Source organism: Mesoplodon densirostris, chromosome 11 (assembly GCF_025265405.1).
Source record: "Mesoplodon densirostris isolate mMesDen1 chromosome 11, mMesDen1 primary haplotype, whole genome shotgun sequence".
NCBI classification, from domain to species: Eukaryota; Metazoa; Chordata; class Mammalia; order Artiodactyla; family Ziphiidae; genus Mesoplodon; species Mesoplodon densirostris.
This window is the reverse complement of record NC_082671.1, coordinates 9,522,388-9,546,773: the sequence shown is the minus strand read 5'-3', so window position 1 is coordinate 9,546,773 and position 24,386 is coordinate 9,522,388. Positions and strand designations below refer to the sequence as shown.

The following is a 24,386-nucleotide window of genomic DNA, read 5'->3' as shown; positions in this document are numbered from 1 at the left end:
TTATAAATTGCTATTTCATCCTTTTTGGGACTCATCAGTACAGTGTAGCTAATGCAGTAAAAATTTAAAACATTTTGTTTCTAAAACTCAACTGTATATAAGCAGTTCTGAGGTTGGGTATTGAATGCCTAATGAGTAGAATTAACTAACTATTTGTGATTTAATTGGGATAAAAACAGGATTTTTAAAATCCAATAAAGGGTAAACAAAAGATTGGTATTTGTTTATAGGTATAATATTTATTTAGCACACGGTAATTTAAAACATAAACACTAAGAATTAAAGTGTAAAAAGCACTTTTTCAGTGTTTCTAATGTTTTAAAATACAGAGTCTAAAATAAATATTAGTTTTAGTACTTTTTTTTGTGTGTGGCTGTGTCAGGTCTTAGTTGCGGCACTTGTGATCTTCAAACTTTGTCGAGGCATGCAGAATCTTTAGTTGTGGCATGCGGAATCTTTAGTTGCGGCATGTGGGATCTAGTTTCCTGACCAGGGATCAAACCCAGGCCCCCTGCATTGGGAGCATAGAGTCTTAGCCACTGGACCACCAGGGACGTCCCTAGTCTTAGTACTTTTTAAAATTTCCCTATATATTTTTAACTGATAGAGAATTTTGAATGTGTTAACCAATTGTATCTTTTCTCATTGGTTATTAAAATCATTTTGCATGGTTTCAGCTCTCATAGTCATTTTTATGGTCCCCTGTGTACAAATACAGGGCTGTTTGTATAGATAAAGAGGAATTCGTTCATATTTATTGGGTTCAAAATATAAATATCAACTCATATTACTTAACACTTACTTAATTTAGAATCCTGCTCTTCCAAATCCCTATATTACATCATTCAAGGATAGCTTGCCTCTTTGCTGTTAACGAGTATTACAAATGCACATTGGTGGTATTTTTGGCAGGCCAAGAAATACAGCAGCAACTATATATAGCAATTTATAATGCATCTCTTGGAGATGGTGTGTGAAATTCCCTAAAAAGTATTTAAGTATTTAAGTCCATGGAGACATTATTATTTGTCTTGCTGCAAATCCACTTTCTATCTGTGTAGCTCCTGGCACTACTAAGTCCAACGTCATTCAGGTAGGCACATTCCCCAACTCCTTTGATAAGAAATCTAAAACCAAACACAAAAATATTAAAAAAGCATAGGTTGGACAGACATCTACGTTCATTCCTCCTCTGTATTCTTCAGCACCCCTACTCCAGGTATTTTTAATGTGAGCAAGAGAAAAGTGAAAATCTGTCATTCATATGGCTTCTTCGTAAATATATACCATGTCTGTATTTCATTCCTTTTCTATTCTCAAAGTCCCTGCTTGAATATCAGAAGATGATCATCATCCATACCAAATCCAGTTATGTTGTTTATCAGGTATTTAACTAGTGCTTGCTGTTGTAGCCAAGTGAACTGCTGCCATCAGCGGTGATAAAAGAAATGATCACATTTTGAGATATAGGGAAGTCATTCTGGCTTATACATGAGTTAACTTGAATTTTATGCTATCTAAAATAGCCTGTTTGTGGCCTATCAAACATACATTTGTACATCCACTTTAATTATTAAAGAAAAGGGCACATTGACCAGAAGTAAAGAATGACCATGTTAAAAACAAAGATTAAATGCCCCTCTTCTTGGGACCCCAATGCTGGTCCTCCTTCAATGATAAGACTCCCTTCCCAGGGGCCAAGGCCATATTGGCCGGCTGTGTACATGCTGGTCTTTTTTTTTTCAATTTGAAACCTTGAAGAAATGTAACCCTGACTTGTTTAATGTTCTCTGTTCTGACAAGATATTAAATATAAAATATAAAACTCTGCTGGAAACGCTGCTTCTCTGGAGCAGTTTCTCAGAGTAATCTGCGAAGCAGGCTTCCGGGCTAGTCCTCAGCTTGGCTCAAATAAAACTCTTTTCTATTCTTATTATTGACTGTTTATTGATTACATCCATTGTCAGTGGTCTTCAGTGAAGATTATTTTCAGTGTTCTCCTGACCTGTTTCATACAAGTGTGAAAATAAAACTATTTACTTAATAGTAAATTCTTAAAACGGCTTAGCTTTGATTGATGGAAGTGATCGGGCCCTTATATTTTATCTGCTCAAATGTAATGGTTAAATTCAAAATACCCCCACTGAAGTGTTCACAGTCCAAGGTATATTACTAAGTTCCTTCCAGAAAAAATTTAGGGGGGATTCCCATTGGTTCCCTGACGACCTCCCTTTTGTGAATGGACGCAGCCGCTGGGAGAGTGGACTGAGGGTCTGTGGATATCAATGCCTCAGTGGCTTTTTAGGATTGTAGGACCCCTGCTGTGCACCAGCTGTTCCCTCTACATTCTAAATAGGGATTTCAGCACAGTTTAAGTCAGTGGATGAAAGTGGAAAAACTATGTCAAATGTCATCATCATGCTAAAGATTTTAATTGAAATCACAATAAGTTTTTCCAAAGGCACAGCTAATAAGTGGAAGAGCATATAAAGAATTTCTATTTTGTACCTCATAGAGCAGTAAGCCTTCCATGCTATTAAATTTACTTTCCCATAAACACAACTCACATGCATAACCACATGTAAACACAATAGAAGGAAAAGAAGACTAAAAACGTACGTGACATTATATTCAGTGCTGTCTGTCCATTTCCAAACATGATGTGATGATTCTCTTCTAAGGCCAATCCAATGGTCAGAAGGGCCTTTATATCTTTTCAGGAAGTTCTATTATAAAACAAAGAAAGTAAAAACACGTGTCTCTTTCAAGTTACTCTTGAGTCTCTCTTCCCTCCAGTCTTCTCTCTTTGGGTGGCAGCCTGGTATAATTGAAAAGCTTAGACTTTGGAGGGAGACTAGTCCCCACTTCTCAGCTTACGTCACTCAAATATCTCTAATCCTAAATTACATTAAAGTGACCATACATCCCAATTTGGGAAAGTCCCAGGTTATGCCTGTGGTTCCAGCATAATATTAAAATTCTCACTTTCGCTTCCCAAAATGTCCCCATTTGGATGATAAATTACATGATTACCATATTTCTTTGTACAATGGGAACAATACATCTAATTGAAGGTTAACTATGAGGATTACATGAGAGAATGCATCTAAATTGTCTCACAGGGTTCCAGGTAGAGAATATACCCCAAACAAATATTAGGCACTAATATGCATCCCATGCCCCCAAGTCTGCCTGGAATGGGGTCCTTCCTTATCTTTCAGCTTTCACCCTATGCAGCCTATATCTTTCTCAGGGTGCTAAGTATTCAACAAAGAACATGATCCAAAAATATTTCTTACCATCTCCTCCTCGTTTTCAAACTGAGCAAGAACAGATTCTAATGAGGTACAGAATGTCTGGCTGAATGTCCAATTCCTTGTGTCTTCAGAAAAATAAAAACACTTACTTCCAAATCCAATCCATTCTTTTGGGCAGGTAGCATACAGAACATATGAGACCGGCTTTGTGTTTCTCACTAAAAGTTGGACAGACACAGTGAATCATAACAAATACATTTTCTCATCCCTTTTATCTATTTTTCCACTTACCATCTTGAGGTCTTTTTTTTTACATATGTGTGTATACATATATATATATATACATGTATATGTGTATGTGTAGGTACAGTATAACCAAATTCCAAAATGAGAGATTTGAAGAAAAACATGGCCAAATATCAACTAGACTCTTGTACTTTTAGGGCCTCTGCTAGTAGCATTTTGTTTTTCTTAAAATCTGAACAGGGCCTACTTTCTTTTTTTTTTTTTTACCATTTAACTTGTTTTAATGTTTCTTCACAAATGGTGAAAAATACTAAAGTACAGACAGGAATAATCATAATGTTGTGGCCAACATTATAAATATGGAATTATAAATTTAAAACATTTTCTGGTTTAAAACATAAATCTGGTAGTCAATGCAGCTCTGCGGGGTCTCTGCGTCTAGTAGGGCCGGTCTCTGCGTTCCTGACGGTGCTCGCCTTTATCCATTTTTCCAGGTCCTCCACGCCCACCTCTTCTTCCTCCCATCTGTTCCATCAAAGGTCCAGGGGGTCCCCCAGGGCCACCTCGTCTTCCTCCACCAAAGCCACGGCCACCTCTGAACATTCCACCAGGACCACCTCGATCCATGAGGCCACCTCTTCCTCCCCGCATGCCCCCAGGGCCACCTCTGCCACGGTCACCACCCAGGGGTGGGAAAGGTGGTGGGAGGAAGCCTTCAGGCTTTGGGGCCTTACACTGGTTGCACTCTGTTCTCCACGCAAAGTTCTGGTTTCCACACCCCGGATTGGGGCACTGCCAGTCTCCAGCTCGGTGCTAGACATTTCCTCCTCCAGAAGGGTTCCCTCAGGAACCGCAGGGCCCTCTTGGTGGGAAGTCTCCTCTGTCTCCTCCACAGCCTCCCATGCGACCCATGGGTCCTCCAGGACCTCCTGGGCCTCCTGGACCTCCTCGGAGCGGCGGCGGTATCCCTCTGCCCTCACGGGGGGGGCATTCCTCCCCTCATGCTGTTCATTGGAGGCTTCTTCCGAGCAAGAGAAACTTTAAGTTTGCTCCCTTGAAAATCTTTCCCATCAAACCACTCGACGGCAGTTTTGGCGGTTGGCGGGTCTTCATAGGCTACAGTAGCATCGCCTTTGGGCTTTCCTGTTTCCTTGTCCAAATAGATATGGATCATGGGTTGTCCAGTCCTCTTGTTTATCTTGACAACTCCACACTGCTTAAAGAAGTCTGCCAGATCATCTAGAGTCACATGGTCACTTAATCCTTGCACATGAATTGCACTGTTGTCACAGTCTTCATCTGGATCTACAGGTGGGCCTAAATCAAGATCTGGTCCTTCGTCCATGGGTCCACCAGGCTTATTGAAGCCACCTCGCTCTCCAGCGCTGCCCATTCCACCGCGTCCTCCTCCCCGCCCACCTCTGCTCATGCCTCCACGATCAAATCCCCCTCTTCCCCTGCCCCGGTTATCAGGGCCACTCATGCTCCGGTTCTCTCCTGGTCCGGAAAATCCTCCAGACTCCTGCCCATAAACACCCATGGGGTGGTCCTGTCAGAATGAACTCTGCTGCCCGTAGCTGCTGCTCTGTTGGCTATACTGACTTGGAGCCTGGCTGTAGGATCCAGTTTGCGGGGGGCGGGGGTAACTAGTGGGCGGCTGCTGCCCATAGCTGCTTTGTTGACCATAGCTACTCTGTTGTCCATAGCTGCTCGGTTGACCATAGGTGTTCTGCTGGGAGTAACTGCTCTGATCATAACTAGTCGGCTGTGTAGAAGAATAGCTGGTAGGAGGATAGGATGGTGGTGCCGTGACTGGCTGCATGGCGTAGCTCCCAGGTACCTGGGGATAACTGTAGTTACTCTGTCCATATCCTAGGCTGGGCTGGTTGTAACCCCCTGTGCTAGATTGAGGTTGACTAGTCTCAGCGGGTTTGTTACCATCCTGCGGTCTTGCAGGCGCGGTGGCTGCTGGCTGCTGCCCATAGGCTGGATAAGCAGGCTGAGTGCCATATGCAGACTGAGCTGCATAGGAGGCCTGGGTGGTAGTGACTGTAGCAGTGGTGGTATCATAAGCACCAGTGCCGTACCCCTGGACAGGCTGACTGTATGTCTGGGGGGCAGTTGGAGTAGAATATCCAGTGGGAGGCTGTCCATAAGAAGTTGCATAGGCGGTCTGCCCATAGGTTGCAGTGGTCTGAGCCTGGGTATAGCTGACATCAGTGGGCTGTCCATAGGTTCTGTAACTTTGTTGCCCATATGCCTGGGTGGTCTGTGCATATCCTTGAGTGGGCTGGGCGGTGTAAGCACTGTAGCCCTGCTGGGCTGCAGCTTGGCTGTAGGTACTGTAATCTGTGGACGCCATTTTCTCTCTCCTTCCTTCTCGTTCTCTCAACATCCATCTGGGGCTACTTTCTATAGGTAGACAAATTGTTAAAAATATCTTCCATGCCCAAATGCGTTTGTTTTCCCCAATGAATAGTTTTCCTTTATACGTATTTTGGCACCACTCATTACATAATTTCCCTTATCATCATCTTATTTTGCTTCCAGAAACATATTCTTAAGTGCCTGGCTACATAATAAATACTCTCTGTGGATGCTGCCCAACTCTTGGTTATGTGCAGAATTGCTGAGCTGTAATGCACTACCAACTAATATTTCTAATGCCTCTTGGAATGCTACCAGCCTTAGCCATTTATAAAATACCAACTGCTACTCAATATGTGGAAATATGATTGCATTTCACTGCTTGCCAAAAGAGCAGGCCTTTCTGAGATCATTTTTCTTTTTTTGGTTTCTGGGAGAATACAATATTGAGATCCATGAGCACTTGCTGAGTGCAAGCTAGCAGTAGTTGGTTTTTCCTAAATGATTTTATTATATTGAGGATTTGCCTTGGAACAGAATGGTCTACAGAAACTAATATGTGAATAAATGTATATATTTTGTATGGTGATCTTTTACCCCTGAGGTCAGTCTTGAAATACGTACATTCAATTGTTGCCTTCCTAAGTCATCACTAACAGTCTTATCCCAGGCACAAAAGTCATCAGTCCACTGGACTTCAAGCAGAGTACCTATGTATCTGACTTCCCAGGGGTACACGGACACTAATGGCTTTAAGGAAATCAATTTCTGTAGCATTTAATTTTTGTAGTACTCTTTCCTAGTATCATACAGATTCCCTTTCCCACATCTTCCTTAATATCAGTCCTTCTTACTCTTGACAAAAGAAAGGCAAACTCCTTGCCTTTCCTAGATTTTACTATGGTACATTTCTTAGGGGGTATAAAATCTTCTAGTAGACAAAACATAACACAGTTCAAATATTGACTTTAGTACCAAAAATACAACGTAGGTTTTCCTATGTAGTTTTTTGTTTTATACATATTTCTGTTAAATATATATAAAAATATCTGGGCCCTTGTTAGATGCTCTGAAACCAGCAAGATTTCAGAGTGTAGGCTATGGGAAGAATAGATGTTTTTGTTCCATAACCTCACTTTTTCCTCCCTTATCCAATCTGATAGGAAATACTGTTGACTCAACTTTCAAAGTGGATAGATTCTGACACCTAGTCCCACCTCCACTTTTACCATCAGGGCCAAGCCACGGTCCTCTCTGGCCTGGATTTCTACAAGTTTGCCCTAATAGGTGTTCCTGAGTCTACTTTTTCTTCTAACAATCTTTTCTCAAAGTAGCTGTCAAAATGATTATTCTACAGTGAAATTCAGATCATGGCATTCCTCTCCTACAATTTCCCTCTTCCTCATCCTCCCCACTACACTCAAAATAAAAGCTGAAGTCTTTAACTGACTCATAAGGCTATTATCTCCCTGACCCCCAGTCCATTACTCTCCCTCATTCTCATTTTGCTTTAGCTGAAGAAGCCTCCTTGCTTTTCCTCCAACCTACCAAGGAGATTCCTCCTTTGATTCTGCTTGTTCCTGCCACCTGGAATGCTTTCCCCATATAGCCACATGGCTCCTTCATCACCTTCAAAAGTTTGCTGAAAAGTCATCCTTTCAATGAGGCTTACCCTGGCCACTTGTATTCCTCAAACTGTTACCCCTATATTATAGTATGTGTGTCTTCCTGCTACAATATGAGTTCCCTGGGAGCAGGGATTTTTTGTGTGTTTTGTTCACTGATATACCTCAAGCACTTCACACAGTGCCTGGCACATAATGGAGCTCAGTAAGTATTTATCGACAACATAAATGTGTGAAGAACATTGTAAAGTTTGGAGGACAGGTAACTTACCTGCCAAAAAAGTGGAAAGTACCACCACAATTGTAGCTAGGACCATAATCATGATGATGCAACAATAAAGTGGGATTACAGGAGATGTAATTGGTAGGAATTTTCTTTGGAGATCTTTACCTATAAATACAAATGTCATAATCTCAATCTCATGAAGGTATTAGGAAGAAAAACTTAAATTTATCACAGAATCAACCTGTAAAGTCAGTTGTACCTCAACTCCCTTATTGCCAACCCCCTTCACAAAAGGTCCAGGTCCACAAATGAGAACCATGGCCCAAGAAACTGAGTTTTATTTCCCCTAGAGAATCTTCCAGTTATTGGAAGAAGAGCTAATGAGAGAATAAGAATCAAAAAGAGTAGAAATCAGGCTGAAAAAGAAACATACAAATGATCCAGGTTTACCTCCATAAATAGGAGATCTGGTTAGAAGTACTGAAAGGAGCATTAGAAAATTACTCAATATAATTCATCACATTAACAAAATAAGAGAAAAGAAAGCACATGATCATCTCAATAAATATAGAAAAAAATGTGAAAAATGTATTATTCATCCAAGATAACAAATCCCAACAAATTAGGAATTGAAGGACTTAACCTGATAAATATCATCTACAGAAAAAGAACAGCTAGCATGATACTTAATGGTGAAAAAGTAAATGCCTTCTTTCAAAGGTCAGGAACAAGGCGAGGAAGTCTGCTTTCACCAATCCAATTTAACTTTTTACTAGATGTTCTATCAGTGGCAATAAGGTAAGAAAAATAAATAAAAGGCATATAGATTGCAAAGAAGTGAAAGTGTCTCTAGAAGTGACATCCGCTCATCTTCCAGTAGAAATATCAACTTGAAGATTATCTGCACATGAAAATATCTTCCCAAGAGCCAAGGATTCCAGGCACACCCACCCCCATGCCTCATCCCAGCTCCTGCCTACTCCAGTAATTCCAGGCAGATAAAGCAGCCTCAGACAGCTTCCACAAAGGGCTTCCTGTGGGCTCCTAGGAGCCCAGGCCCCTGTCTCCCTCCTGCACCTGCCAACTCCAGCAGCTCCAGGTGGCTCCTGTGATACCTGGCTCCTGGAGAACTCTTGGGAACCCAGGCCCCCAACACCTTTCCCCCAGGACTGGGCAGTACAGCATGAGAGAGACCCTTTCCCTGTGGGAAAAGGATAGTAAAACAGTGACTGACTTCACTACAGATCCCAGATCTGCCTGCCCCAGCATCAAATCAGGCTGAGTGCTGCATCCTGTGTGACTCCCTGCAGACTCCTGCTAACCCAGGCCCCCCTCACCCCAGTGCCTCCCAGCTCCAGTGACCCAAGTGACTCCCATGACACCAGGCTCCCAGCAGCCTCCTGGGAGCCCAGGCCTCCTTTCACCCAAGCAAATGCTGGCTCTAGTGGCCCTAGGCAGCTCCTGTGACTGCCCTGCTGGCTCCCAAGAATCAAAAAACCAACGTAACCTGTCATTAGGGAAACAAAAATTAAAATACAATGAGCTGCCACTATATGAGCATTAGAGTGGCAGATAAAACAAAAATAACAAAACTAAGCTATGGTGAAGAAATGATACAAATGGAATTCTCATGCATTGTTGTTGGAAATGCAACAGTATAGCCACTTTAGAACACAGCTTGGCAGTTAGGTATGGTCAACATAACCTTACCATATGCCCTAGCAAACCCATCCCTAGGTATCTATGCAAGAGGAATGGAAACTTCCATTTACACAAAAACCTATACTTGAATATTTATATCAACTTTATTCATTATCACCAAAAACTGCCAACAATTTAAGTATCCTTCAGCTGGTAAAAAGATAAACAAATACACCTGGTATTAAGAAAAAAGAAAAACTTGAACCTATGTTTGTTACCGAGTCCAAGCTTGCTCTGCTCGCCGCAAGACAGGGCAATGAATCGGAGACAAGGTGTCAAGGCAAGGAATACAACTTTATTCAGAAAGCTGGCAGACCGAGAAGATGGCAGAATAATGTCTCTGATAAACCATCTTATCGCGGTTTGGAGGCCAGTTTCTCAGTCTGCCAGCCTTCCGAATAAAGTTGTATTCCTTGCCTCAATGCCTCATCTCCAATTCATTGGCCTGTCATGTGGTGAGCAGAGTGAGCTTTGATTTGGTAACAAATTTGGCGAGGCAGCCAGGAGCCTTGCTGCTTGTGGCTAGCCAATCCTGGTCAGGGAATATTGGGGCAAGGTGCTAGCAGCTGCCAGGACCACTTTTCCTGAGGATCTTCCTTTCCAAGTTCCCTGAAATGGCACTGGCTACCCCAGCGCTTGGCAATTGAAGCAGTGAACCGACAAACTCCAATTTGGGGAACTTCAGTTCCATCTGGGGAACTTCGATTCCATTTGGGGCTATGAGTCAATGGACTCGATTCAATTCTGGAGGGTAAGTCGCTCCAGCATTCATGATGGGAACATATTCCCCCTCAATCTGGGCTTTTCCTTTATGGGACAACCCCAAGGGGGTTGGGGTACCCTGTTGGAGGAGGGAATTGTTGTTGGACTCTACCTGATTCTGGGAACTGGTTCGCTGGGAACTAGTTCGTCGGTTTTGGTCTGGTTTTGTCTTGGTTTCATGTGCATCGATGCTAGAATTTGTGTCTTTTGTGTTGGAATTCATCTGTGTCTTTTGTGTTTTGGTGTTATCAAACTTATAAAAATGGGAAATATTCCATCTATCCTGAAGGAAAGCCCTTTGGGGTGTATATTAGATAAATAAGCAAAACATAGCCATGAGCCTATGACTAAGAAAGACATGATATACTATTGTAATAGGGTGTGGACCCAATATATGTTAGGATCAGAAGAACGATGGCCCCTGAATGGCTCAGTCAGTTATTATATGATCTCACAGTTAGAAGTGTTTTGCAAAAGAACAGGGAAAAAAGATGAGATTCCATATGTAGAAGCATTTATGCTTTTGCAACAGGAGGAAAAGGAGTCAGAGGACTGCCATCTTATGGTGCAATGATCTGAAAGAAAACCCAAGGGGGAACCTGTTCTACAAGAGGAAGAGAGAGAAAATGAGAGTGGGGACATTATTTCAAAACTTAAACCCCCCTCTGGCCTATCCAGCTCCCCCACTGGCCAAGCAGGCTGCACCAGCAGTTGTTCCAACAGTGAGCTCCACATGCCGCCAACATATTTATCCCTTTCACCACTTCCTGTTTCCCCCACCCATAGGGATCAAATAGAGGTTTCTATGGTCACCCCCAGGGCACAGGGACCTGGTTTAGTATCACAATCTAAGACCTGACAGAGCACTGAATTTGAACCGGGAGGCACATCCACAGCAGGGCAATTTCCCTTGTGCTGCTACCCTGTAGGAGGCCTTAATGCAAACGGCCAACCACCTGGGTTCTTATGGATACACAATCCATTCTTGACTTCAGCTTTGCTTAACTGGAAAAACCATAACCCTGTTTAGTGAGAGGACCCACTCTATATGACTGAACTTTTCATTCACTTCCATATTTGCCACTTACCATCCCATTTGGGCAGACATTCACACTCTTATGAGTATAATGTGTACTGGGGATGAAAGCAGGATGGTCATTGACAAGGCTAGAGAGGAAGCACACCAGCTCCACCTAGTGGATCCAAATGGAACTCCAGAAGCAAATCTGGCAGTCCCTATTGCTGAGCCTAATTGGGATCCTAATAATGGGGGCATGCCACTTCTAGAACATTATAGGAGGTGTGCCTTAGTGGGTCTTCAAAAGGGGGTACCCAGACAAAAGAGATTAAACAAGATTCAGGAGATAAAACAGAAACCAAATGAGGATGCAGCAGAGCTCCTAGAAAGGATTTATCAAGCTTATAGGTGCTACACGGATGCAGACCCTGAGGCCCCTGAGAATGTAAGGATGATACATATGACTTTCATTGGGCAAAATGCCCCAGATATAGGGAAAAAAGTACAGAAGTTAGATGGTGCATTTGGAATGAACCCTTCTCAATGAGTAGATGTTGCTTTTAAAGTATTCAACAACAGGGAACAAGGACAGAAGCAAGAAGATGCAAAATGGAATGCACGTTTTCTGGCAGCAGCATTAAGTTCCCAGAAGGTGAGTAACCTAAAGGAAGCCACCATTGGGGAAGGAACAATGTGCTTACCGCAAGGAGGAAGGGCATTGGAAAAGAGATTGCCCTAGACGAAAGAATAATAGAAGGAAGACAGGAGCCTCTCATATGATAAGAAGAGGGGAACACTTTGATAATGCATGAAGAGGCCCAGGGACTCCCTTGGACTTGAGGCGTCTGATTCTAATTTTCCCACTTTGACAGTGGGGAACAAGTTGCCTGACTTTCTAATAGATACGGGTGCCACCTATTCTGTGGTAAACACCACAGTGGCACAGAAAACAGCTCAGTCTATCCCAGTCACGGGAACTTCTGGAGAAGTACAAAGCCGTTCGTTTTTACAGCCTCTAGAATGCCAACTAGGGGACCTCAGCCTGAGACATAGCTTCTTATATATGCCAAATGTTCAATTCCCCTTTTGGGACGAGATCTCCTTCGTAAATTAAATGCTCAAGTAACTTTTTCCCCAGAACAGCTTAACATCAGGGTCCCACTGGAGCATGATTTAAGCCTACCAAAGGCGCTCATGGAAACCCCAGAGAAGGAGACAGCTCTTTCCCCCTGAGGTCTACGAAAAGGTAAGGCCACAAGCGTGGGCTGACGGCACTCCAGGGAAGACCAAAAATGCAAGACCAATACAAATCCCCTTGAAAAAGGACACTGGGATGACTAATCTAAAACAATATCCTCTGAGACAAGAGGCCCAAAAGGGAATTCAGCCAATCCTGGAGAAGTTTTTGAAAACAGGACTAATTAAACCTTGCAGGTCCCCATATAACACCCCTATCCTCCTGGTCAAAAAGCCAAACTCAGGGCTTCCCTGGTGGCGCAGTGGTTGAGGGTCCGCCTGCCGATGCAGGGGACGCGGGTTCGTGCCCCGGTCCGGGAGGATCCCACATGCCGCGGAGCGGCTGGGCCCGTGGGCCATGGCCGCTGAGCCTGCGCGTCCGGAGCCTGTGCTCCGCGGCAGGAGAGGCCACGGCAGTGAGAGGCCCGTGTACCGCAAAAAAAAAAAAAAAAAAAAAAAAAGCCAAACTCAGCAGAGTATCACTTTGTCCAAGATTTGAGGGTGATTAATGGAGTAGTCCAAGACTTACACCCTGTGGTGCCTAATCCATACACTCTGCTCAAAACTATTCCAGGAGAATATGGATGCTTCTCAGTCCTGGACTTGAAAGATGCTGTTTTTTCTTCATTCCTATTGCAGAAGAATCACAGCAGCTACTTGTTTTTGAAGAGCAGGACCCAGAAATACAGGTAGTCCAACAGTATTGTTAGACAATCCTGCCTCAAGGATTTAAGAATTCCCCTACCTTGTTTGGGGAGATATTGGCTAGAGACTTTAGAAATTTAATTTTGGATGAAGTACTCTTGCTCCAATATGTGGACAACTTGCTTACAGTGAGCCCTACATACGATAAATGTCTACAAAATACCATCAGAACCCTGAACTAGTTGGCCAATTGTGGATATAAGGTCTCCCAGAAAAAGGCCCAGATATGCAAACAGCAACTCACATATCTGGGATTTGTCCTCTCCCAAGAACAGTGGGATCTTTTGCCTGATGGAAAGCAAGCCATTGCAGGCTTGGGAGCACCCAAGACCCGCAGATAACTGAAAGGCTTTCTGGGAATGGCAGGGTTCTTTTTTTTAATTAATTTTTATTGGAGTATAGTTTCTTTACAATGTTGTCTTAGTTTCTGCTGTACAGTAAAATGAATCTGTTGTACTTATATCCTCTCTTTTTTAGGTTTCCTTCCCATTTAGCACAGGGAACTCTACTCTTATATTTATTTTCCATGGGAAGAAACTCTGCTTTGAGGGGCTATGTAATTTATAAAGGTCACAGCTAAGAAACAGAATTCATGCTTTAGATACATGGCTTGGAAAATAGTTTGTAAATGAGTACTAGGTCAGTTAGGGTCACAGTTTGACTCAAATTTCATCTGTAAGTTAGTTACACTAACTTAAACTTTCATCTGTAAGTTTATCAATATAAAATCTTTTCTTCTTTTTACTTTCCAGATTTCTGTGGAAATTTAACTTTCTTTATGAGAAAGTTAGCAGAAACTAAGCAAAGGTAAGCAAATAGTCAGGATCTCATAGTCATGAAGATATATTCACAGGTATATTTAAAACACGTGCTGTACTTGAGGCAGGATCCCAAACTATGGGCTCATAGGAAAGACCCTCTAGGAGGCACTGAAGGGACATGATCTTGAGCCCCTTACTTGGACTAAGGAGCTCCAAACAGCCTTTGAAACAATAAAAACGAAGTTAATCTCAGCCCTGGCTGTGGGACTACCGGACTTAAAGAAACTTTTCAAACTGTATGTCCGTGAGAGACAAGGCGTAAGCCTTGGGGTGTTAATTCAAACTCTGGGGAATATCCCTCGACCCATTGCCTAATTCTCATAACAACTAGAACAGATTGTTAAAGGGTGGCCCCCTTGCCTTCGAGCTGTAGAAGCTACTTGTGATGTACTTCAGGAAGCTGAGAAGTTTACCCTGGGGCAACCCACCACTGTGTATGTTCTTCACCATGTCGTTTCTTTGCTGGAACAGAAAGGGTGCTATTGACTGACTTCCAAGAGAATGGGAAAGTACCAAGCCAGTCTCCTGGACAATCCCAACGTAAGACTCCAAGTCACTTCAGCCCTAAATCCAGCCACATTGTTCCTGATTGATGCTGCACAATCCCCGGAGCATGACTGTCTACACGTCATCGAGCTAGTGTACTCTAGCAGACTGGGCTTAATCAACCAACCCCTGGCCGAGCCAGATATGGAATTGTCCACCGACGGAAGCAGCTTCATGGACCAAGGTAGGGAACGTGCTGGGTATGCAGTGGTAACACTTAAAAGGATGGCTGAAGCAAAAGCCCTGCCCCCAGGGAGCTCAGCTCAGAAGGCAGAAATCATTGCTGTGACAAGAGCCCTGCTCCTTGCTAAAGGGAAGCAAGTAAATATATACAGACTCTCACTATGCATTCTCTGTGGTGCATGCTCACGGGGCAATTTGGAAAGACAGGGGGCTTCTCACTTCAGACAATAAAGATATAAAACATGCTTCTGAAGTCTAGTCACTATTAGAAGCAGTCCATAAGCCCTCACAAGTGGTTGTAATACACTTCCCAGGCCACCAGAAAGGTGAGACATACAATAAAGGGCAATCGGTTAGCTGACCAAGCTGCAAAGAAAGCAGCAAAGGAAGGTGATTATTAAACCTTGATAGGGTCACTCCTTCCACAGATTGACTTGTTAAAATATCAGCCAGGGTATTCACAAAAGGACAAGGAGAGGGCCAAAGAGTGGGGTTTCACTCTTGACCATAACTCACCTGGCTGTAAATGTAATGCACAAGGAACTGTTTTGATTCCTGAGGCCCTCTTGGACACTGTGCTGAAACACATTCATGACAGTACCCATTACAGGAGAGATGCCACCCTGCAATGGATTCAAAAATATATAATGGGACCTCACCTACAAAAGACCATCCAGTGAGTCACTCGGAATTGTATGATTTGTGCTAAAAATAACCCCAAAACTGTTGTCAGACCTCCCCAGATGGGCACTCAGCACAAAGGGACCTGCCCCACCGAGGACTGGCAAATGGACTTTACTCAAGTGCCTTGAGTTGCAGGAAACTTCAGATACCTGCTGGTATGAGTGGACACATTTTCAGGATGGGTGGAAACATATCCCACCTGGACAGAAAAAGCCTCCAAAGTGGTTAAAGTCCTCCTTAAGGAAATTATTCCCTTGTTTGCACTACCTAACACCCTTCAGAGTGATAACGGGCCTGCTTTTGTCTCTAGCATAGCCCAACAAATGTCTAAAGCACGGCAAATTAATTGGAAGTTACATTCATCCTTGAGACGACAATCAACAGGAAAAACAGAAAGTGAATCATACGTTAAAATGGGGCATTGCTAAAATATGTCAAGAAACTAATTTAACTTGGGATAAGGCCTTTCCAGTTGCCCTACCCTGGATCAAAGTGGCTCCCGGAAGCAGGGTTAAATTAAGCCCCTTTGAAATATTGTATGGTAGGCCATTCCAGGTGTCTGCCCTGGCAGGGGAATCTGTAAATTCTCTGAAAGACATAGCTGTTAATTATGTTGAAGCTTTGGGCACTATACTAACCTCTGTTCATGAGTTTGCTTCCAGCAGGTCTGCCTATTCAACTGAGGTAGCTTTGCATCCTTTCTGACCCAGAGATCGAGTCCTCCTTAAAACCTGGAGAGAATAAGGGCCTGAGCACCAGCTGACTGCTAGGTGGACAGGACCACATGTGGTATTGCTCACCACGCATTCATCTGTCAAATTGGCTGGAATAAAGCCTTGGATTCATCACGCTCAGATTAAAGCTGCACCACCGTCATCAAAATGCGACCCAACTCCTGAGAGGCCTAGAGAGCAGTGGGTTTATGAACCCTTAGAAGACTTAAGTTTCCTCTTCAAAAAAGTATAAGTGTTGGGGCTTCCCTGGTGGCGCAGTGGTTGGGAGTCCGCCTGCCGATGCAGGGGACACAGGTTCGTGCCCCGGTCCGGGAAGATCCCACATGCCGTGGAGCGGCTGGGCCCGTGAGCCATGGCCGCTGAGCCTGCACGTCCGGAGCCTACGCTCCGCAACGGGAGAGGCCACAAGAGTGAGAGGCCCGCGTACCGCAAAAAAAGAAAAAAAAAAAAAGGATAAGTATTGAGACTGCAATTTCCTTACAGCTGGAGAAGCGTGGATCAATCTACTTGTTTAGTCCTGTTCTACTGAACAGGACAGTGTCAGTTCTGAATAAGTGAGAATTGTACTACTTACTAAAACTTCTAAGAATTGGGCTTCCCTGGTGGCGTAGTGGTTGAGTCCGCCTGCCGATGCAGGGGACACGGGTTCGTGCCCCGGTCCGGGAAGATCCCACATGCCGCGGAGTGGCTGGGCCCGTGAGCCATGGCCGCTGAGCCTGGCGTCCGGAGCCTGTGCTCCGCAACGGGAGAGGCCAGGACAGTGAGAGGCCCGCATACCGCAAAACAAACAAACAAACAAACAAAAAGAATTATTCCCTGCCCAATGCTGATCAATTCCATTCCACGATCACCCCTCATCATCCCTACAGGGCAGGAAGTAGCTAAGAGTGGTCATCGCCCCTTATCCCACAAGACTGTGGAATGGAAATTGACAGTGGGGAACTGTAACAGGGAAAAGCTAAATCAGACTCCACGTTCAATCGGTTTCTTTGACTTTAACCTTCGCTTTTTGTTGCTTTTCTTATTATAATCCTACATAATGGCTTGCCCCAGGGAACCCTGCCCCTCTGCCTGAATGTTATACTAAAGTGTCTTGGTTGGGCTCACAGGGAGACCGTCTGACCCTGCCCACCTGTGAATGGCTGCAAGAAAGAAGAAGTTAACACATCCCCTCACCAAGGCTGATCATTGCAGGAGATGTTTTGCAAGCCTGGTGGCCCTTTTACTTTACTCCCTCACCACCTCTCCCTTTCTATTCTGCCCTTTTACTTTATTTCCTCACCGCCTCTCTGATTCTATAAACGAAACTGGCATCCAGACCTCGACAAGATGGTTTATTGGAGACACTAGTCTGCCAGCTTTCCGAGGACAGTTGCATTCCCTGCCTCAACACCTCCTCTCCGATTCACTGGCCTGTCGTGCGGCGAGCTAAGCGAGCTGGCACTTGGTAACATGTTCAAAATTCTTCATTTCTTATTTTGCTTTGGCTTGATAAATTTTAGTGAGGCCCTCTCCTCCCCAAAGACCCCCAAACTCTGGCTTGCCTGAAAATGCAAACAAGCACTAAAGAAAGCACTGAGATGCATAACAGCTCATGTGTGCTCATGACCACGTGTCTCATGTGTGCTCATGACCACGTGTCCCTGGAACATAAGTGAGAAGTATTAACTCCGCAAATGACACCTGCTCTTCACACTCATGCTCTCTTTCCCCACAGATGTTCTGTTCCTCTTCTTGCCCTATTTATAACATGAGAACCTTTTTTTTTTTTTTTTTTTTTTGCGGTACGCGGGCCTCTCACTGCTGTGGCCTCTCCCGTTGCGGAGCACAGGTTCCGGACGCGCAGGCTCAGCGGCCATGGCTCACGGGCCCAGCCGCTCCGTGGCATGTGGGATCCTCCCGGACCGGGGCACGAACCCGTGTCCCCTGCATCGGCAGGCGGACTCTCAACCATTGCGCCACCAGGGAAGCCCACATGAGAACCTTTTTAGAGCACTTTTCCTATTGTAAGACTCCTTGTGAATAATGTCTCTCTTTACTAAGTCCACACTATTGATAACACAGTGCAATATGGATGAATTTAAATGCATTATGCCAAGTGAAAAACAGACTCGATAGACATTCTTCTAAAGCAAGAGTAGAAGAACAGAAAACAGATCAGTGGTTGCCAAAGGGTGCGGAACCGGAAAGAAATGTTTACAAAGGGCATGGGCGTGGGGGGTGTGGAACTGTTGTTCTCTATCTTGATTGTGATGTGGTTGCATGATTATATGTATTTGTCAAAACTCATAGAAATGTAACCCAAAAGAGCGAATTTTACTGAATGTCGACTATACTTTGAAAAAGTTCCTGCTGACTTTCTTTTAACCACTACATTTCACTCACTTCACATATATCTTCCAGAATGATAGGGAGCCTCAGTTTAAATGCTAGGCAGGGGGAAACAATATCGGGTTGGCTTGTTTAAACAGTATACAGTGACATTTGGATTTTGGTTCCATAAGAAAATCTCGACCTTCATTCTTTCTGGTTCTACATTAAAGCAAAGCTGTCTTAGAAACTCAGTATGTTATGACTTCCATAATTTTTTTCATTGTTAGAAGAGTAAGACGTACATCTCCCCTTACACCTCTCCAATAAATCTCCTATTTGCCCCCTTACTAATCTTCTAAAAGTCCCCCCATTTTGTTCTCCTTTATTTCCCTATATCTAGCTCCTAACACCCTCCCTTGTTTCATGTTCCATTTCTCTTTCTTGCTTACTTATTAATACTTCTCTTCTCCTTTTTTGCAGGGGAATAAAATTTGCCACCCCAAAATGTCTCTTTGGCATGTGGATTATTTCAAGCTGAAAACCATCAAGGCCCAAAAGACTCAGGAAGAATCTTTGACCATCCCCCTAACTGCCTAAAAGAATTTAGATAGAAGGCCTGTTCCTGGAATAGAGCTATCACCAGAGATATCTGCAAAGATTAGGTGAGTGTGATGGGGGAAACTGGAAATGGCCTAAAGATCAGAGTCCACTCTTGTGTCCCTTGTCTCTGTGTGGCCCAGCAAACATTTATTCACCAAACATTTGCTTTTCCATATCCATGTCAATGACCTTCTTCCCCTTTGAACTCCCAAACCACTACCCCCAACATCTTTTGTCATTAGCTGGAGACAGTATTTAAGGTGAAGTTTTTGGCCATTTTAGTCAGTTACTCATTTTCCTGTGTCTCTCCCATGTATACATGTTATTAAACTTTTGTTTGATTTTCTCCTGTTATTTATCTCATGTCAATTTAATTCTTAAACCAGCCAGAAGAGCAGAGGAAAATTTCTTCCTTCCTGACACTCTCCTCTGGTGTGTCCTCTTTTTGTCTCCCTCTAAATTCATATGCCTCTAATATTACACTCTGAACACAACAACCTTCAAATTTCTAGTTTGAAAAATGGTGTCAGGAATTATCTCAAAGAAGAACAGAGAAATGAACCATATTACTGGTCTACTGGTTTTAACTTTCATTTTCATGTTCTAGAAAACTTAGTTAACTTACGGGAACAGTTTAAATTTCAAAAAAACAGTTTTCACATTTGCACTGGTCAAATAGTTTCAGTTACGTAAGCACTTGACTTAGCTAGAAAAACATTAACGTTCTTTAAGAACTTTCTTTTCATTAAGCATGAACCCTGTGTTTCAGGCACTACAATATCCTGTTGATAAAAAATAAAAGTCAGGGAAGGGGGAAGGAAAGAAGAAAGAAGGAAATGCTTGTTTTTAGCAGAAAATAGAGGTTCAGTAAAAAGTATTCTTTCTGCTGAACTGAAATACAAGCACGTGTGAGCTATGTTCTTTTTCTTTCTCATCAAATTTGCTATAAACCACAAATGCTAAAGGGTTTGCTGGTGGATGGGTTTAGCCTCCAACTCCCACCCTCAAACACCCACATCGGTTTTTAAATGACAAAGGATCTATATACCAATAGCCCCAGTTTCTGCAGGGACTTCTTTTTTGAGTCAATAATTATTCATGGTTTTATTAAACAAAAGTCTCTTTAGAGAACAGTAAGAAATTAATTCTCAGCTAACATCAACTGGGGAGAGGAGGAGGTTATAATTTTTTTTAATTCATGGATGCTGATAAATAACAAAATTAAACACATAGATACTATCTCAACAAATGCTTTTACTAATCAATCACTATGTTGTTTTAATACACTGATGTTCTCATTAAATCAAAACTCTTTAACTAAAATGGTTATGTTTAAAAGATGCTCGTATCATTTTTATGATCAATCCTGAAAATTTCTGGTAAGACACATTTTATAAACTACTTTGGTAAGGTACTCTAAATAGGATGACATAAGTCTAGCTGAAGATCCACCATAATCAAAGGGCCAGGGAATGAACCTGAAAGAGAGAAAGAGAGAGAGGAAGAGAGAGAGAGAGAGAACATAAAAGTACACCAGAGCCTGTGAGACAGAGAGAGAGAGACATAAAGAGGGAGAGAGACAAAGGGGGAAGCAAAGAGAAAATCATTTGGACACATAAATGAGCCTCAATAGATTTTAGCTGAAATATTTAATGATATCACTGAACATCAGATTTACCCTTGATTCCAAAAGGAAATTTTGTGGGGTACTTTTATACCCAAGGGAAAGAAAATATACTTTTGTACTTAGTTAGAATTATTTTTTGAACAAAAAATTATGACTTTTATTTCTCCAAGAAGACACACAGATGGCCAACAAACACATGAAAAGATGCTCAACATCATTAATTATTAGAGAAACACAAATCAAAACTACAATGAGGTATCACCTCACACTGGTCAGAATGACCATCATCAAAAAATCTACAAATGATAAATGCTGAAGAAGATGTGAAGAAAAGGAAACCTTCCTACACTGTTGGTGGGTATGTAAACTGGTACAGCCACTATGGAGAACAGTATGGAAGCTCCTCAAAAAACTAAAAACAGAACTACAATCTCACTCCTGGGCATATACCTGGAGAAAATCACAATTCAAAAAGATACACGTCGGGGCTTCCCTGGTGGCGCAGTGGTTGAAGGTCCGCCTGCTGATGCAGGGGACACGGGTTCGTGCCCCGGTTGGGGAAGATACCACATGCCGCGGAGCGGCTGGGCCCGTGAGCCATGGCTGCTGAGCCTGCGCGTCCGGAGCCTGTGCTCCGCAACGGGAGAGGCCACAACAGTGAGAGGCCCGCCTACCGCAAAAAAAAAAAAGAAGATACATGTACCCTAATATTCATTGCAGCACTATTTACAATAGCCAGGACATGGAAGCAACTGAAATGTCCATCAACAGAGGAATGGATAAAGAAGATGTGTTACAAATATACAATGGAATATTACTCAGCCATAAAAAGGAATGAAATAGTGCCATTTGCATAGACATGGATAGACCTAGAGACTGTCATACAGAGTGAAGTAAGTCAGAAAGAGAAAAACAAATATTGTATAATATCACTTATATGTGGAATCTAGAAAAATGGTACAGATGAACTCATTTGCAAAGCAGAAATAGAGACACAGATGTAGAGAACAAACTTACGGATGCCAAGGGGGGAAGGGAGGGGTGGCATGAATTGGGAGATTGAGATTGACATATACACACTACCATGTATAAAATAGATAACTAATGAGAACCTACTGTATACCACAGGGAACTCTACTCAGTGCTCTGTAGTGAACTAACTGGGAAGGAAAACTAAGAAAGAGGGGATATATGTATAACTGATTCACTTTGCTGCACAGCAGAACCAAACACAACACTGTAAAGCAACCATACTTCAATAAATATTTCTTTTAAAATTGTGAGTTTTAATCCTATTTCTTCCAGAAAATGTGACACCAGGTCAAAATTCACTTCAGAAGTGAAGCCATCTCCAACTCCCTAGGTTTCATTAAATATATTGTAGCACTAATCACATCAAATTGTAGTAACCCATTTGGTTGTCCTTGAGACGATGAACCCCTGAAATCAGGGTGTAAATATGATTTGTCTTTGTAGCCCGGTGTCTAACAAATAACAGATTCTAAGTATATGATTACTAGATTCAATCAGACTACAGAAGAGGTGTCATGGTTAATTTTTTTTTTTTACATATACATGTATCTATTCTTTTTCAAATTCTTTTCCCATTTAGGTTGTTACCTAATATTGAGCTGAGTTCCCTGTCTATACAGTAGGTACTGGCAACTTTTTTTTTTTTTTTTTCTTTTTGCGGTATGCGGGCCTCTCACTGTTGTGGCCTCTCCCGTTGCGGAGCACAGGCTCCGGATGCGCAGGCCCAGCGACCATGGCTCACGGGCCCAGCCGCTCCGCGGCATATGGGATCCTCCCAGACCGGGGCACGAACCCGTATCCCCTGCATCGGCAGGCGGACTCTTAACCACTGCGCCACCAGGGAGGCCCGGTACTGGCAACTTTTATTAGTATATGTATTTCAAAATTGTTAGATATAAAAAAAAAAACTCAAAATAAATAAATAAAGGGGTGGGATAGGGAGGATGGGAGAAAAGCTCAAGAGGGAGGGAATATGGGGATATACGTATACTTATAGCTGATTCACTTTGTTGTACAACAGAAACACAACATTGTAAAGCAATTATACTCCAATAAAGATATATTAAATAAATGAATAAAAATTAAAAAAACAAAACTATTGTTGTCTGTTTGCCATGACTCTGGGATATAATGATCTGTTATTTAATATCATAATGTGACTTGCCAGGGTGCAAGTTGCCAGCAACCTGGGAAAAATACAAGGACTAATAAAATAAACCCAGAGAACATTTTTCTCTTAACCTCCTGTAACCTAATTCACTGTGCAGAAATATTTAAGTAACATACATAGTAACACAATCACTGACACAACAATTACACACTTGTCCTCTCACCCACCTCTAGTCCCTCAAAACATTTCTCCTTCTATGGAGATTAACTGTGAAGAATTATATTCCTGCAGTGCAATTTCTATCCTGTTGTCAGTGGTCAGTGGAATAAAAGCTGTTTTGTTTTGTCAAAGCTTATCAATTTTATCTTACCAGATCGTCCCTCCTCCATGCTTTCTCTGGAGGTAGGGTCTGTCTGTAAGATCTTCAAAAAAGTTTCCTCCACAGTCATGTTTCTGCTTCAACAGGAATACTCGGCACTGTCTAGAAGTAGTTGTAAAAGCAGGAACTGTGAAGTGAAAAAAAAGTCAGCTAAAAGAAGCAAAACTCCCGCCCAGTAATGGGCTGTAAAGGAAACAACTCAAGTTGACAAGTCCTTTAGAATTTTAAAATGCAAATGCTTTTAACTTAGAAAGATGGGGGCTTCCCTGGGGACGCAGTGATTGAGAATCTGCCTGCCAATGCAGGGAACACGGGTTCGAGCCCTGGTCTGGGAAGATCCCACATTCTGCAGAGGAACTAGGCCCGTGAGCCACAACTACTGAGCCTGTGTGTCTGGAGCCTGTACCCCACAACAAGGGAGGCCGCGATAGTGAGAGACCCGTGCACTGCGATGAAAAGTGGCCCCCACTTGCCGCAACTAGAGAAAGCCCTCGCACAGAAACAAAAACCCAACACAGCCAAAAATAAATAAATAAATAAATAAATTTAAAAAAAAAAAGAAAGATCAACTCCACAGACTTCTGTTCCCTGTCAAAATGGAATAACAGGGACCAGATTTACTTTCTTGCCTGAATCAACTAAAAAGAAAAAAAAGAAAATGTGTGAAAAAAAAATCCTTTTCAATCACTGGGCATCAGTCAATGAAGGGCAGTGATCTTCTGAAAACAAAGTTGGTGAGTCCTGCAATTGCCCCAGCTACTGCCCAGAGATAGTTTTGTGTGTGTGATTTAAGCAGGGGAAAACCAGAGAAATGCCAAGAGATTCCCTGAGGTGAAGAGGGGAAGCTCAGAGACAAGGGCTATGCAGATGGAGTATCAGAAAAGAAAGAGATACACAGACAGAGGATTCTGGGGATGTACAGAGTGTTCCCCTTGGGTATTCAGCAGTGTATTGATCAGCACTTGTGTATGAGGATGGAGGGAACAAAACATATGAAATGACTAAAGAAAGCAGTATCCAGTGTTCCCATCCAGATGGGAATAGTGCCTGTTCAGACCAGCCAGACTGGGAAACCTCATCATTTATGGGGCTTTTTAAGAGTACTCATAAATATCTTGCTTCAGTGGTGGGGAACGATTAGCCATAGACTAAATAGTGACCTGATTGCCTCTAACAAATTGAGATAATAGGAAAAATACATATACCTTTTATA

The 24,386-nt window shown here is 42.7% G+C and overlaps 1 protein-coding gene and 1 pseudogene across 1 annotated transcript; both read right to left on the bottom strand.

Annotated features, from left to right (window-relative positions):
• Positions 1–994: 994 nt before the first annotated feature.
• Positions 995–23,243, bottom strand: CLEC2D (C-type lectin domain family 2 member D). Its single transcript, XM_060113443.1, has 5 exons — positions 23,165–23,243; positions 7,767–7,886; positions 3,300–3,475; positions 2,620–2,726; positions 995–1,127 (listed from the first exon to the last, which is right to left on the bottom strand). The coding sequence occupies exons 1-5, from the start codon at positions 23,241–23,243 to the stop codon at positions 995–997; spliced, it is 615 nt and encodes a 204-aa protein (XP_059969426.1).
• LOC132498614 (RNA-binding protein EWS-like) lies at positions 3,774–5,898 on the bottom strand (annotated as a pseudogene).
• Positions 23,244–24,386: the final 1,143 nt, after the last annotated feature.